Genomic DNA, 16,428 nt, shown 5'->3' with positions numbered 1-16,428 from the left:
AGAGAGGTAGACTCCCCACTGAGCAGGGAGCCCAAAATGGGGTTTAATCCCAGGATCCCAAGGTAATGACCTGAGCCAAAGGCATAAGCTTACTGGACTGAGCCACCCAGGCACCCCATGCATATGAGTTCTTGAAAAGTCTTGGTGAATGCACATCTTCTGTTGTTCTAACTATGGCGTTCCACAACTTGCTGACGTGGCCATTAAAGCAATGTCAGTCAAGAATTCAGTCTGCAAGTCCCTTGTCGAGAAGGCAAGTCTTTGCCTAGCTGTCCACTGTCCTCAAGTATATTCCCAAATTCTAGAAGAAAAGATCACTTTTAGGGTTAAACCAGCAAAAATCGCATCACTTCCTTACATGTCCCAAAAGATTAGTTAAGGAAGATAATAGGTCAACCTTCAGAAGTGAGGTTAAATGCCCAGCAACAAAAAGGAACCCGAGAATGAATTTGGTGCTGAGTGTGCGTATAAATGCAATACTCCGCCCAGTGAAAGTAATTGTTTTTCTTTGTAATAACTTGGAAATGTGTGTTTGGAGACCACAAAATGGAAACACAGGAAGATGAAAAATGTATGCTAAGTTGGAAGATTGATGTTTTTAAGGTCACAAACACTATGAAAATGAATTTACAGTTGGACAGTCTTACACCTTTCACCAAGAATGTCAGACTCAGCAGTTTCACGGACCAGCTCTGTTCAGATCAAAGGCTCTTAATGACGCAAAAGAAATAGCAACTTTCTGAAGGAAAGGCTAAAGGAAGCAAAACAAGCCGCCTTGCTCATTTCCCTTTCTGCACCTGGATGCTGGAGTCCTGTCTGGCTAAGACACCTCTATAGGGGGTTGTTCTATAATGCACATTTGCATTTTATCCTCATCTACGTAAATTTTATTTTTTCCACAATTTTTTTTTAAAGATTTTATTTATTTGGGGTGCCTGGGTGGCTCAGTGGGTTAAGCCGCTGCCTTCGGCTCAGGTCATGATCTCAGGGTCCTGGGATCGAGTCCCACATCGGGCTCTCTGCTCAGCAGGGAGCCTGCTTCCCTCTCTCTCTCTCTGCCTTCCTCTCTGTCTACTTGTGATCTCTCTCTGTCAAATAAATAAATAAAATCTTTAAAAAAAAAAAAAAGATTTTATTTATTTATTTGACAGAGAGAGATCACAAGTAGGCAGAGAGGCAGGTAGAGAGAGAAGAGGAAGCAGGCTCCCTGCTGAGCAGAGAGCCCGATGCGGGGCTCGATCCCAGGACCCTGAGATCATGACCTGAGCCGAAGGCAGCGGCTTAACCCACTGAGCCACCCAGGCGCCCTTTTTCCACAATTTTAATAGTGTTTGGCTTTTATAGACTTTGGAATCAATTTCTAAATATAATCTCGTTTTCTAATGTGAACATGATCTGAAAGTTACAAGTGTCATTTATGGGCAAGTCCTGCCAGTGTCCACGCAGGATGTGTCCACGCTGTGCCTCTTGCCCACAGGTCGGCAATAGCCACAGGACTCCAAGGCTACAATGCCACGCTGCTGGGAATCCTCATGGCTGTCTTTTCAGACAAGGGCAACTATTTCTGGTGGCTATTACTCCCGGTGTCGGCTATGTCCATGACTTGGTAAGCAGTCCCCGGTTTTCAAAAAACGCCTTAAAAAAAAAAATGTATGGGTGGAGGAGGGATTGGAGAGTTACTGTTGAATGGATACAGAGTTTCAGTTTTGCAAGAGGAAAAATGTTCCGGGAATGGACAGCAGGGATGGTTATACAACAATGTGAATGAACTGAATGCTAGTCAACTAGAGACCTTCATATGGTTAAAATGGTCAGTTATATGGTGCATATGTCTAACAATTTTTAGAAAAACGATTTTTTAAGATTCAGAGTCTGGTTATATCTATTGGAAACAGGAAGCATCACACACACCGATGCGTGCATGTGACCCTCCCCACACACCTCATCCCCTCACCCCCCAAGATTCTGATGTAATTGGTCTGGGGTATTGTCTGGCCATTGGGAAATTCCCCCCCCCCTTTTAAAAAATATTTTATTTATTTATTTGACAGAGATAGAGATTGATCACTAGTAGGGAGAGAGGCAGGCAGAGAGAGAGGGGGGAAGCGGGATCCCCGCCAAGCAGAGAGCCTGATGCAGGGCTCAATCCCTGGACCCTGAGATCACGAGCTGAGCCGAAGACAGAGGCTTAACCCACTGAGCCACCCATTGGGAGTTTTAAAGGCTCCCGGGGGTTTCTAACACAACCGAATTTGAGAATCACGCCCTACATCAATGGTCCATCGTGCACACTACAGAATGACAGCAGGGCTTGTGGAAACACAGCCTGCTGCTCCCCTCCCCCAGAGCTTTGGATTCAGTCCATCTTGGGTGAAGCCTAAGAATCCACATTTCTAACTAGTTCTGAGGTGGTGTGGCTGACCCAGGGACTACACTTTGAGAACCACTGTGTGTGCCGTATGAACTCTCCTTACCCAGATGCCCCTGTTGCCTTCAAAGAACTGCTTTCCCGAATTCAATCCCTTTTAACCCTAAGTCCTTCCAATTTGTTTCTTAAATCCTTTTTTGTTTGTTTTTTGGAAACATACATTTCCTTCCTGCTATGGCACGTTTAGAATATAAAATATGAATATCCACACACATGAGTAGTACAGCCCACTCTGGACAGTGTCAGCAGAGCACCCCCCCTCCCCGCACTTGGCTGCACCCACAGGCATGTGGGAGAGAGTCTGCTGGCAGAGCCAATCTGAACAGGAAATAATTTCCAAAGAACAGGCTCAAGGACAGGAGGTGGGTGCAGGGACTCACCACACCCCCGCTTCCCATGATCTGGAATTCAGACCTTAGTTGATGGGCCAATAAGTGAGAGCCCAAAAGGGGCCCAGAGACCATCTAATCTAATCTAATCCAGTCCCCCAGGCTACAGACAAGGAAATGGATGTGTAGTTCCTTGCCAAAGGTCACACAGTTCACCAACTGCTTCAGATTTACAGCTGTTCCTCCCGCTCCGGTCCCCCTTCCCACCCCGAGTTTAAGATCTTTTTCCTCCAGCCCACACCACCTTTCATCCTCGCTTGGGTAATTGTTCCTTTTTTCAAAAACAGATATACTAAAGACTCATGAAGATGACACAGGAATTCAAGATGGTGGTAGCCTCTGGTGGGGAGGCAGCGGCTCATGATCATGTGCCGTGATCGTGGTTACACAGGGGGCTCTAACTGGGAGGATAGTATTTCTTCATACCTAAAATACTTCCAAAAATATTTCTACAGCCTAGATTTCCTAAGGCACTGTGAGCAACCCCAGAGTATAATTTTTCAAAAGTCAAACAAGCTAAGAGTTGATTATTGACTTTATGTAAGAATTATTCTCTGACAGGATTTATTCTGCGTGTGTTTGGTTTTCTGTTCCAGTCTGGGGTTTTTGTGTTTTGTTTTGTTTTGTTTTGTTTCTTTTCCCCCTGTGAAAAGTTTGCTAAAACACCATGTTAGCATTTTGCCCATGAAACAAAGCCTCTGCACAGTGTAGAGATTCAGTTTGTCAACTGAGTTGTCACGAGCGTGAACTTCCCTTCTGTTCTGTGGTTGTTGTTGTTATTAGTCCAATTTTCTCAAGCGCGTTGAACTCCTTGTTCTGCAAGTGGGATCTCCCAGTCTTCACTCTGCCCTTCAACATGGCGTTGTCGATGTACCTATCGGCCACAGGACATTACAATCCATTCTTCCCAGGCAAATTGTTCAAACCTGTAACCGCGGTTCCCAATGTCACCTGGCCTGAGCTCAATGCCCTGCAGGTAAGACACACTATCTTCTCGCATTCCTCCCTGACTTTGGAAGACACCCAGTGTCCTCCTGCTTGAGTGTTCTTGGGCATCAGAGCCTGACGGAGACTCTTGTCCCATAAACTGTTTATTTTACCCCAAAGCTTTGGGCTCTAAGGGTTTGTTTGTCATTATTATTATTGAAGTATAGTTAACATACAGTGTTGTATTAGTTTCAGGTGTACAGTGGAGCGATTTGACAATTCTATACGTTACTCAGCACTCCTCGAAATACATGCCCTCTTCATCCCCTTCACTGATTCACCCATCCCCCCACTCGTCTTCCTCTGGTAACCACCAGTGTGTTCTCTGTAGTTAAGGGTCTGGTTCTAAAGGGTTTTTTAAATGATTGCTCAAAGCTAAGTTTCCACCTCTCTTCCTAAAAGCCAGTGCAGAGTATAGTGCCATTGGACATCAAAGACTCTGTTTCAGACTTGCCCCTTCTTTGGGTGGATGGGATGGGGGCCAGCCCTTGATGAAGGGCCTCCAGCCTGGAGTTAAGGCCTCCTTGACAGCCTCCTCTGATCAAAAGAACTGACAGCTTACGTAGATTTAAAAGTGGAATTCATTACAATGAAATAAAATTAAAAATGCAGTTTCTTAGCCCGACCAGCCATACCTCAGGCGCTCAGTAGCCACCTATGGAATATTCCAGCACCACAGAAGTCCTGCCGGATGGTGCTGGTCTTCTTCTCCTCACTCTGAGCTACCACCCCAGCATCAGCACCCTTCCTTCCCATTCCGCCTGACTCCCCACCTCCTGGCGCCCTGAGGGATAGTTCTGAGGGAAACTTCCATCAGTTCTGAGGGAAAGCCTATGCAGTCTTTGCCCGTGTCGAGGTCCCTGGTCTAGACAAATAGGAAACGATCTTGTGTAGACACGACAATCCACTGTGAGCTGGAAAATTCAGGGTCCATCCTAGGATAGAATCAAACTCTCAGTACCATCCTGGGCTCTGTGTTTGGAAGCTAGTGTTAGACCCCGCCTAACGTCTGAGGGGAAGGGGCAGTTCCTCCTGCCAAAGCAGGATCCCCTGTAGCAATCACGGCCTCCCCAAGGTCGCTCAAGGGGTATACATGTGACCAAGGCAAGTGGACTTGGTCACAAAGGAAACTAATGTGGCTAATTATGCCTCTCCTGGCCCCAGCAGAAGTACCATTATAAAGAATTACTATTTGTTGGCTTAAACTGAACCCTATACCTTCCCCAAACTGCCGTATTCTGTCAGCACTTAGCTGAAGTCGGGCCTCAGCCAGAACAGAGAATTGTGACATTCACGTGTAGTTGTGTGTTTTGAGGACTAACAGGAATTTGTTGATAACTGGAAGAAGCCAAGGATATTCTAGTTTAAATTAATACATGTTCTCATTAAGTATAAATAGGGTCCCCATTCATGAACTTGCCAATGATTGCTTCTGAATTGTGGATAAGATAACCTGGCTCCGGATCTCTGGCCTTAACCACCCGATTGCACAGTAGTAATAATACTTCTCTTGACCCTGATATGCACTCCTGTGTTAGCCTGAGAATGACAGACAGTTAAGAGCGACGGAGATGTCAGCTGTGGTCCCTGCCATCCTTGTTGGGAAGTGGGCAGGTCCTGGCCATGAGACCAGCTAGGAGCCTCCCAGCAACCAAAGCCAAGTGGGTGTGCAGGCCTTGGAGACCCTGAGTTAAAGGGGAAATCGAAGAAGGCAGGCTCAGCATTCGCCAGCAAAGGGCTGGTCTATTTCTTGGGATAAAGCTGAAAAACAAGATTTCGCTGTCAAGAGAAAGAAACTTTTAGAAATTAGTACCACTGGCCTCAGAAGACCAGATACGCTAACTCTATGGTTACATTGTCTGTGCCTGCGAGTGTCCTGCGACTTTCTGCTCAGTGGTGTTAACGAGCTCCTTTCCAAACCGTTTTGCAGTTATTGAAATCGCTGCCCGTGGGTGTGGGCCAGATCTATGGCTGTGATAACCCGTGGACGGGGGGCATTTTCCTGTTCGCCCTTCTGCTCTCCTCCCCAATCATGTGCCTGCACGCAGCCATCGGATCTATGCTGGGGATAGTGGCAGGTGAGCAAATACAGCACCGCGTACCCCCCTACCACCACCACCCCTCGCCCCGGGCATCTTCCATACTCCAGACTTCCTTGAGGGCTCCGCTTCCAAGGGACTGATGGGCGTAGCTTCCCCCACCCCTGGCCTCCTTTCAGAGCGCCCTGCCTTTGGTCCCAAGCCCTGAGCCCACCTGTCTTCTCTACTAGGACTCAGTGTTTCGGAGCCGTTTGAGAACATCTACCTTGGACTCTGGGGTTTCAACAGCTCTCTGGCCTGCATTGCAATCGGAGGAATGTTCTTGGCTCTCACCTGGCAAACCCACATCCTAGCTCTTGCCTGTGGTGAGTGTACCCTGCATGGGAGGGAGGGTCGCTCCTAACTCTGGAATCAGTCCCCACAGTACAAAGGGACCATGTGAGACACTGGAGCTGCGGTTCCAGGGTGGGCTCCTGGCTATCTGCATGTGGGAGCAGGACGGGTGGCATCCCCTCCCTGGGAGGGTTAAGCTCTCCTGTGCCCTCCTCATTGGCTGTCGTGAGGGCGGGAGAGCCTGTTGAGTCGTGATCACTATTTGGCATCTGCATATGAGGGGGGTAGAAACTCAACTCATTCTATTTCATCACACTCATGATCTGACCCAAGAAACTAGAATGGAATGACTCGGGGTAGATACAGAGCCATTCCTCCTGCTGAGCCAGATAGGACTACATGTGGCCGTCCAGCTGTCTCACGCTTCAGGGAGCCTCGGAATCACCTGGAAGGCTTGTGAAAACATGGATGGCTGCCTACCCACCCCCCAGTCCCTGATTCCTCCTACGAGGAGGAGTTGACATTCCTAACCAGGGTCAGACAGCACTGCTGCTGTTGATCTGGGGATGAACAGATCCTCCGAACCACTGTGTTCATCCCTTCTGACCCTGGTACTCCAGCAACTCAGCCAGTCAGAGCTAGGAGAAGGTCTGGAGCTCTCCCACTCTGTCCCCCTCATTTTACTATTGGGGTTCCGAGGCTAGAGAGGTGAAGTGGTGTGCTGAAGGGCATCCAGTCAATTAGGGTAAATGCAAGCCCAGAACCCACACTTGCTAACAACATCTGGAATTATACCCCCCACACACTACTCTGTTTCCCAGTGGCAGCATTCAGGCCTTGAGGTAAAAACAGAGCTCAAGTGACTGAGATTTGAAAAGCTGATGGGTTTCTCAGGCCCTAGTAAAGGGGAGGCTTATTCACCCAGAGGCTCTGGCATCCCTAATCCAATACAAAGTAAAAGAATTTAAGATAATCGGTTAGCATGTAGGGAATGACCGTCCCTGGGGAATATGCAGTGGGGGAGGACGGACTGTGCAGAAATTATTCCTAACCTAATAGAAATATTTGTCTAGAGTCAGTTTATCACCAGATGAATCGATCCAAGTTATCTAAGCCGCTACTAAAATGGCAGATCACATCTAGACATCCACAATGGAATACTACTCAGCCAAAAAAAGAATGAAATCTTGCAACTTGCACCAACACGGGTGGACCTTGAGGGTATTATGTAAGTGAGATAAGTCCAACAGAGAAAGACAAATACCATATGATTTCACTTACATGTGGGATCTAAAAAAAAAAAAAAACAGAACAAAGCAAAACCCAGACTCATAAATGCAGGGAACAGATCGGTAGTTGCCAGAGGGGAGGAGAGAAGGGGGTGTGAAGGGGTAAAGGGAAGTATAAATTTCCAGTCATAAAATAAATAAGCCACGGGGGTGTCATATACTTCATGAGGAACAGAGTCAGTAACATTGTCTTAATTTTGTGTGGGGGCAGACAGTGACTAGACTTTACTGAGGGGAGCATTTCACAGCGTATACAAGGGCAGAATCACTGTGCTGTACACCTGAAACTAATATAATATTGTATGTCAATTATACCTCAATTTAAATACAAAAATAGGGGGCGCCTGGGTGGCTCAGTGGGTTAAGCCGCTGCCTTCAGCTCAGGTCATGATCCCAGGTCCTGAGTTCAAGCCCCACATCGGGCTTTCTGCTCAGCAGGGAGCCTGCTTCCTCCTCTCTCTCTGCCTGCCTCTCTGCCTACTTGTGATTTCTCTCTGTCAAATAAATAAATAAAATCTTTTAAATAAATAAATAAATAAATAAATACAAAAATAGAAGAGTAGGCCACATGTGAGGCAGGACTCAGAATGGATTCCTGCACTGGGCAGGAGGCAGGACCAAGGATCTCGAAGGCCTCACTGAGATGTGATTGTCCGAGGCTGTAGCTAGGTGAACACACCTCAGGTTGCTGTGGCAGGACCATGTACGTGTCATTTTGTCCCTTTCTTTGTACTACACAGTTGTTCCAGCGACTAAGCCTGTAAGAACTCTTGGCTCACTTTCCCACATTTGTTCACAAGCTTAGGGCAAAGGAGAAGATAGATTATGTTGCCACCCGAGCTAGGCCAGGTTAGAAGCTTTATTGTGAGATGGTTTGGGGTTTCAAATCTTTATTTGAGGCACATACCTTAATGTGTCTGTGTTGGCAGGAGCAGCAAATACGTATTAAACACTCATGAAGCAGCCCAAATAGTTCTAGGAAGAGCCAGGAGCTTAGCAGGGTTAGATCCCAGAAGCTGTTGTGCCCAGTGTTCCGGCCCAGGACTGAAGCCAGGTAGATGGGAGAAGCCCACCGGAGACAGCAGGAATATCGGTAGCAGAACAAGGACACATCTGCAGTACCAGCATCTCTGGGGGGAGCAGAACAGTTCAGAATCATCAAGAAGCACCTCCTAGAGAAGGTGGCTTTTCTGTACGTCCTAAAACCCTGGAGGAGAAAGTCTGGTTGGTGGAAGGGGAGGTCTGGGCCAGTGTGCGAACAGCCTGAGCCCATCCTCCAAGATCAGGCAGACGCTGTTTTGGACACAAAGAGTTGTTGATGAGATCTTGGCAGGGTTTGGAAAGCAAGGAAGCCAAAGCTGTTCGCAGATGGGTTTCCTCAAAGCAGGAGTATCTTCATTATTTTCTTCACTATAAGAGTAGTACAGGCTTATTGTACAAGACAAAACACCAAAATTCAATCAATACAGAAGAATATAAGGCAGAAAGTAAAAACATTCCATCCTTCTTCCTCAATGCAACGTTTTTGCCTCCTTCTTATGAGGACCCTGTGGTTACATTGGGTCCGCATAATGGTTAGGGCAGTATACGGAATTCGTGGAGAGCCCAGACCCTGGGGCCAAAATCGTTGAATGTCCCTCGATGTCGCATTCACCCTGACAAAGGCCATAGGATTTCCCCAGCCGCAGACAATGTGTGAGAGGGGCTCTTTCATCCACTCGGGGTACTGCCCGTCTCCTCCGTCTTTGCACAGAAAGCGTTGAGGCAGACTTCGAGCTCCTCTGGTACAGCAAGCCTCCCATGGAAAATGTCACAGCAAGCTCCAGCTTGCCCATAGCCCCCTGACCCTGCCAAACGAGAGACCCAACTCTGCCAGCCAGGGTAAATAAATAACAGCCATTTATTACAGAGTTGCTCCTCCGCTCGTTCCGATGGCCTTATCAGGAAGGGGAGCGGGGGACTCTGATAGGGCCCAGCAGCGCCGCCTGCTCTGTCTCCAAACCGGAAACTGCCCACCCGGGAAGTCCTCAACTTTGTTATTTTGTCAGGGCAAACGGGAGAAACATTTTGTTTCTTTTTGTTCTTTTTTTTTAAGAGTTGGGGAGGGGCAGAAGGAGAGAGAGAATCTTAAGCAGGCTCCATGCCCAGCGCCGGCCCACGGTGGGGCTCGATCTCACGACCCTGACATCGTGACAGGTGTGGAAATCCAAAGAAGGGGGTTAACTGACGGAGTCGCCCAGGCACCCCAATGTTTTATCCCTTTTTAGTGCTTGGCTTGTCCTCGTTGGACCGGCCCATGGTGGTCTGCTGAGATGGACACTGTCTGCTCAGCCCTCAGGGCCTTTCTGTCCCTCGGTTGCCCAGAGCGCTGTCATTCACAGTCATCAGCTGCACCTTGCGGTGTGTGGACTTGCCCCTCTAATGGGAGGCTTTCCCGGTCCCGCTCAGCAAGCCTTAACTGATGGGCAGCCACTGTTCGACAGTCCGATGCTCTTACTGTGAAGAGAAAAGCAACCTGTAATCGGAGACCACTTGGAAACAGCAGAGCAGGAAGAGAGCAGGGCAGGAACTGTGCCTTCCACGTGCAACCCGTGTGAAAAGGACAGGAAAGGCAGCGAGGTCTCATGCGCTCGGGGGAGGTCTTGGAGGAGAGCCGGAACCTAGAGAGCAGGGCAAGTGTTCTGGTGCTTACCCGAGAGCCAGTGAATATGTGTTGAATGAGCGAGGGAGGGAAGGAAGGAAGGAAAGAAAGAAGGGGAAGGAAGAAGGAAGGAAATGGAAAATGAAATGACCAAGACCAAACAAAGCTCTTCCAGCCCAAGCCACTGCCCACTTCTGCTCAGGGCAGTGTCCCCGTCCGGCCGCTCCCGGGACAGGGAGGGTGGACAGCTGCTGTTTGTGGAAATGGAGGACTGCATTTGAGATTCGTCTCCCCGCAAAGCGCATCTTCAGGTTGCCCTTTACAGACGGCAACACTAGATTCCAAAGTTCAGTGATTTGTTGTACAATAAAATGGAGAGGAGTTTGAAGCCCCTGCTGCTTCCAAGACAAGCCTTTCCTGCTAGCCTGAGGCAATTCAGATGTAGAAGAATTAGGTATACTGTTGAGCAACAACAACAGCAACAAAAAAACAACAGGAAAAAAAAAAGACCAAAGATTGATGAAAGGATGGAAGTCTACAGTCAAGTAAGGAGGATCAGAGTCCCTCCTCCCACTTCTAGGCCCGCTCCGCTCGGGACTCACTTCTCCCTGCCATGGAGGTCTGGGTGGTGGGTGTGTCTAACAGAACGAGCAGTGGCCCAGGGGGCTGTGTGCCCAACCTAGGGAGGTTATCCTGCAGCCTGCCTTTGTGAAACCTGGGCTTCCCTGAGCCTCCCTGAGCCCCCCTCTTCAATGGGTGATTAGCCACTCGAGATCTTTTTTTGTGTTGTGTTGTATTGAAGTTCACATGTAGACTCAAATTACCTGCTTTAAGATTTTGCTCAGAGTAAATAAAAACACAGCATATGAATTCATTACCCTGTATGTCAATCTTAATGATATTTGGGACAATGTTATTATGGGGAGAAATTCCGAGTTTGTGGTCAGTTTCTGCTATCTTTTTATTTTTTTATACCATGATTTTTTGTAACTGTGAATCCTAACCATTGATGTGAGACTCCTAGACGCATATATTGTGATTGAACAGAAACCGTGCTATCTCAAGAAACATTCATGTTTCATTTTTTAAAGATTTTAGAGAGAGAGAGAGAGAGCGAGCACGAGTGGGGGAGGGGCAAAGGGAGAGGGAGAGAAAGCTCAAGGCATCTCCATACTGGGTGTGGAGCCGGAAGTGGGGCTGGATCTCACAAGCCTGCCATCGTGACCTGAGCCGAAATCCGGTATCAGGCGCTTAACCGGCTGAGCCACCCCGGGGCCCCCATCATTTTAATTCAACTATGTTCAGAAAAAATAACAGGGAAGTTTATTTGCCACGGAAGGGCTTTTCCTTAGGGATCAGCGATAATAGCAACAGAATAGTAACCACAGAAAAGCTCCCTTTGCCGAGTACCTCTTACTGTGTGCCAAACCTAAATAGTGTCTCCTTTCATGATGGCACCAACCCCCTGAAAAATTCTATCACCTCTATTGTGCAGGTGAGGACGTGGAGGCTTAGAATGGAGGCACCAAGCTTCTAAGTGATAAGGTCTGGATTTGAACCCAGAGCGTCTGTGAGCTCGCACTTGTAACCAGGGTGCTGAGCTAGCTGGTGAAACATGGATTTCCAGATTTATACCAGAACGCAGTCTTCCCTACAATGAAAAGTGCACCTACTAAGTCTTGTTGTTTCCCTTTTTTGTAGCTCTGTTCACTGCCTACCTTGGAGTCAGCCTGTCCCACATGATGGCTGTGGTGAGTTGGCTTTAATATTGCTTTATCATCAGTGTGATTGATCTGTTTATAGTGATGTGGAAACCTTCCTGAGGTCTCACTGGGTGGTGTCCTGAACAGGAAGGATTCAGGGCTGTGGTCACCATGACTTTCCCATCTCCTGGGCCTGCCTGTTCCACACACCTTCTAACATCATAATAAATTTTAGTCTAGGCTACAATCACTGGGCTTGCTAAAAAATATCAGAGTGCGTAATTTAAAGAAGTGAAAGTTAGCCTGTATAACATGTTTCTCAAGTTCACGCCATAATTCTGAGTGTTAGGGAACTGACTTTAGAATACCTTCTACTTGAACAGAAAGCCAGAACCATGTGTGGTTGAGAAATCAAGAAAAGGAGGGAAAGGATAATTGGCTATAGACCCAAATGGTTTGGGTTTTGGTTTTAAATGAGCCATTCATTTTTCATACCCCTTGTCTTTTTTTAAACCCCTTGTCAGTCGTTAGTAAGACCTACTCGACCCGTGTCCTAGCTGAATTATTTCATAGGCAGAATCACTGCCTGTTCAGTGCCTCCTGCCACTTTCTCCCTCCTTTTTGGCACTGACTTGCCCTTGACCTTCTCCTTCAGAGCTGCATGAGTTGCCGGGAACAGCCCAGAGGAAGGACCTCCCCTCCAAGAGCTCAGAGTCTCTTTGGAAACTGGAATGGAAGGAAGGAAAGCCAGTAGAGTCCAAGACTGGTCTGGGTGGAAAGCAAGAGGAGAGAGGTCACCATGGCCCAAACTAATCAAAGGGGGCCCTCAGGGGCGCCTGGGTGGCTCAGTGGGTTAAGCCTCTGCCTTCGGCCCAGGTCGTGATCTCAGGGTCCTGGGATCGAGCCCCGCATTGGGCTCTCTGCTCGGCAGGGAGCCTGCTTCTCTACTCTCTCTCTGCCTGCCTCTCTGCGTACTTGTGATCACTCTCTGTCAAATAAATAAATAAAATCTAAAAAAAAAGGGGGGGGCCCTGGGAGGGTGATGAGGGGTCTTCTTCCCACATGTGGTGTAGGAAGCTTGACTGGATGAGAGGGAGGGAAAGATGTGCAAGGTGGACATGCAACCGACCCCCTCAGGGAACGGACAGCCGTGTTTCCCCTGCTAAATGCAGTCTGACTGGGATCTCAGACTTGGTCTTGGTGGGCAGAAGCAGCGTCCGGACCAGGGGCCCAGGGACGCATCCCCCTGGGCTGAATGAGAATAGGAGGAAGGGTGGTGCTCTGGGACAGGATCTCACAGGAGCCTGTGGCTTTTCTCTTCCTCCTCAGGTGGGGCTGCCGGCTTGCACCTGGCCCTTCTGTTTGGCCACACTCCTCTTCCTCTTGCTGACCACGAAAAACGACAACATCTACAGGATGCCCCTCAGCAAAGTCACTTATCCTGAAGAAAACCGCATCTTCTACCTCCAGGCCAAGAAGAAAAGGATGGTTGAAAGCCCTCTGTGAGCGCAACCCCCACCCACAGCCAAGGGCCCAAGGGGGGACTGACATGGCTGACTGCCCCACGTGACTCCCAGGGTCTCGGCAAACTGCTGTTTTTCACTAGCAACAACATTCACACTAACCCATTGGCAATCTGCTCTTAGGCTCATTTTTGTGGCTTTCTTTTAGACTCCAGGAACAACTCCAAACGTGTGAGAGACACGTCCAGATGGTCTGCCCTGGTTGGGGCATGGGTGCTAGACATACACTCTACTTATAAAGTCAAATGCTCCAACAGAAAGAAGACGTGAGACCAGAGCTCACTCTTTCTCGATATTCTTGGTGTTTGTTGGCTGCATGATACTGACAGTATTAAAAATTAAGCTCTACAAACCAACGAAGCTTCCAAAGAATGGAATTGGTGGTCACAAATCAAAGTCAACCCAGAATTCTCCGATAAGCAGTTTGACTTGTTTAAAATCAATACAAGTTCCGTGGGACAGCTGTGGCGCCCACAGCTGGTTCTCCAGCTCTTGGGCAGAAGGGCCTGGATGCGGCCCGATGTGTGTGAGGCATTCTACAGGAGATGGTTGATTCTTTCCAGGCTGACACACTGTGTGGGAGGGAGAAAGGGATTTTATCAGTCAGAATGACTCTGTAGTGTTATTTTTCTTAGACATCGCAAAAGACATTTTAGATAAAGTATATGATCTTTTTCTTAGGAGAGTGGATTTTTTTCAATGAGGTAAAATAGGAGAAGTTCCTGGTTTCATCAGCCGCTGGTTATTAAAGAAAAGTTACATTTTTTAATAAAATACTCAGCATAGCTCTTTTTACTTTAATCCCCAAGTTGATTCTGTAAATGCCAGGAATGCCTAGAACCAAGTCATCAACCTCCAGGGCCCTTTAAAACCACATTTGGAATTCATCTGAGGATGTCTTCTACCTTATAAAGACTGAAAATGAAGGTCGAATTGTTTCTGGGTGCTCGGAAGTTGTTGAGTTTCTTACTTTAAAAAACAAATTCATTATTTTCTGCACACTCACAATATTCTCACTCAGAAACCTGACAAGACATACCAGTAAAGGGTTCTCCTGTTTTTCTTTGCTTTAATTATAAAGTTATCAGTCCTATAAACATTCTGTACCTGAACATGTTGAGGACGCCGTGGAAAGTTTGCTCACTACCTTCTAGTTCAGTCTGTTTATCAATTCAGTATTTTGGGGGATTCAAAAAGAGAAACCGTAGAAGCCTAAAGGATTTTTCTCCTTGGAGTTTGCCAGGCTCCATGCAAAACACACAGTTTGATGCGTGAAAAAACAGAAGGGAAGGAAACCTACAAATATCTTGGGAAGAAGTCCACCTCTTCCTTTTCTCGGGGAACACAAACATTGCTCCACTTTAACAACCCTTCAACAAAAGCCCTTTGAAGCCCTGAATTTGCAACTCTCACAGAGTCATGTGCATGCCTGTGGAAAAACTAAATTTTTAATTGTTCAGATGGACATCTCCCTTGTTAGGGAATTTGTGAAATAAGATTGGGGGGGAGGGAGGGACACAAAAAAGCAAGCAGAACCAAAGATAACCACGAGTGAAGAACCTGGGCCATGGTTGAGCGACCCGGAGCCATTAACGTGTCTTCAGGCCCATCTTCACGAGGAGATCAGGAGTGTTCTCTGTGCCTTCTCCTGGTGCGCTCACACAGGCGTGTAAATGGGAACATTCTAAAGCCTTGTACATTGTCTAATTTAAATGGTATTAATTTTCTCAGGCTATTTTTGTTACTAAGTATTATCCTGAAATAAAGTATTTTGTTAGTTTTCTTAGGGATCACTTGTGTTCTTTCCTATTGTCTGTATAACCAATTTCCGATTAAGAATATGAATAAAATTATATTCACAGCTCAGTTTTGTATAAATTTTAAAAGTCCCATACGCCTTTTATAGCTATCGTGAACATTCACAATCACATGCATGTGTGTGTATTGCTTAGAATTACTTATATTTTGATGTGCTGTATCTTTATTCCTTTCTTATACATGGTACAGGACCAGATGTGTTGCTGGGCAAACCCTGTTCAACTCAGAGGTATGGACCCATCCCTGCGGGCCTTCTCTCAACTCTGCATTGTTCTTCTCGCTCAGGGATGAGAACAGATTCCTTAGAGCAGTCACCGATGCTCAGCACACATTCCCAACACTTTGAGATGAACATGCAGGCAGCTTCCATGTGTGTCCTACAGGCCCCGGGCACCCCCTGGCCGCAGGACTAAGGCTGGGCACACCTAAGTGGTGAGTGTCCTGGGAGGAGCTACTTCTCAGATTGAAGGCGAAGCCACGCTCCCCTTGAAGGCGAAGCCACGCTCCCCTCTGCTACCTGAAGCATTTCCCTCCCACTTCCCTTCATCTGTGGTTAGTGGGCTTGAAAGGAGACATGGTAAGAATGGAAAGTCCCTCCAAGTTTCAAAAGCAGCCCAAACAAGGTTGGGTTAAGAAATAAGAAGGCCACAATGGATTAGCCCCATTGGAGTGCCCTCTGTCAAAACAAAACCTCTCCAAGGGGCGCCTGGGTGGCTCAGTCAGTTGTGCAATGGACTCTTAATTTGGGATCAAGTCATGTTCTCAGGGTTATGAGTTGGAGTCCTGCCTCGGGCTATTCCCGGGGTGTGGAACCTGCCTGAGATTCTCTCTCTCCCCCTTCCCCACCAACCCTCACCCCAGCTCACACACATGTGTGTGCTCTCTCTCTCAAAAACAAACAAAACAAAAAAATACCCTCTCCTACCTATTGTTTTAAGACAATAAATTTGTGAGAGTAATCTGGTCATTAAATGCCCTCTTTGGTCTGAGGTAGAAAACAGAGAGAAGGTTTTAAGGTTCTTCAGCTAAAGACTTCAAATGCTCTATAAAGTTATCCATGGTACCTGATTAGCATGAAATATGTTGAGGTAGGAGGTTAAGTTCGACAGGAGATCAGAATTTTCCAAGGTGGCTTCTTACAGACAACCCTGCAGGAATATTTTTGGGGTGGTTAAGTAGAGCACAACGTTTTAGGCATAAGAAAGTTTTCAGCCTTCCCTTTAGTCCAACAACTTCCTTCTAAAAGGCTTTCATCTTTAGAGAGAAATCCGCTTCTTG

At 47.3% G+C, this 16,428-nt stretch overlaps 1 protein-coding gene across 2 annotated transcripts in view; it reads left to right on the top strand.

The window, feature by feature from the left end:
- SLC14A1 (solute carrier family 14 member 1 (Kidd blood group)) overlaps positions 1–15,198 on the top strand; it is a 31,026-nt gene extending 15,828 nt beyond the window's left edge. For both annotated transcript variants that reach the window (XM_047697512.1, XM_047697514.1), the window contains 6 exons: positions 1,478–1,606; positions 3,601–3,793; positions 5,735–5,882; positions 6,074–6,208; positions 11,808–11,857; positions 13,139–15,198. In XM_047697512.1, coding sequence (XP_047553468.1) covers positions 1,478–1,606; positions 3,601–3,793; positions 5,735–5,882; positions 6,074–6,208; positions 11,808–11,857; positions 13,139–13,315 — 832 coding nt within the window. In that variant the 3' untranslated portion in view covers positions 13,316–15,198. The remainder of the gene's footprint in view (positions 1–1,477; positions 1,607–3,600; positions 3,794–5,734; positions 5,883–6,073; positions 6,209–11,807; positions 11,858–13,138) is intronic.
- The last annotated feature ends 1,230 nt before the right edge of the window (positions 15,199–16,428 follow it).

Source organism: Lutra lutra, chromosome 12 (assembly GCF_902655055.1).
Source record: "Lutra lutra chromosome 12, mLutLut1.2, whole genome shotgun sequence".
Classification (NCBI taxonomy): Eukaryota; Metazoa; Chordata; class Mammalia; order Carnivora; family Mustelidae; genus Lutra; species Lutra lutra.
The sequence above is the reverse complement of the archived record's forward strand: the minus strand, read 5'-3'. Positions and strand labels throughout refer to the sequence as shown.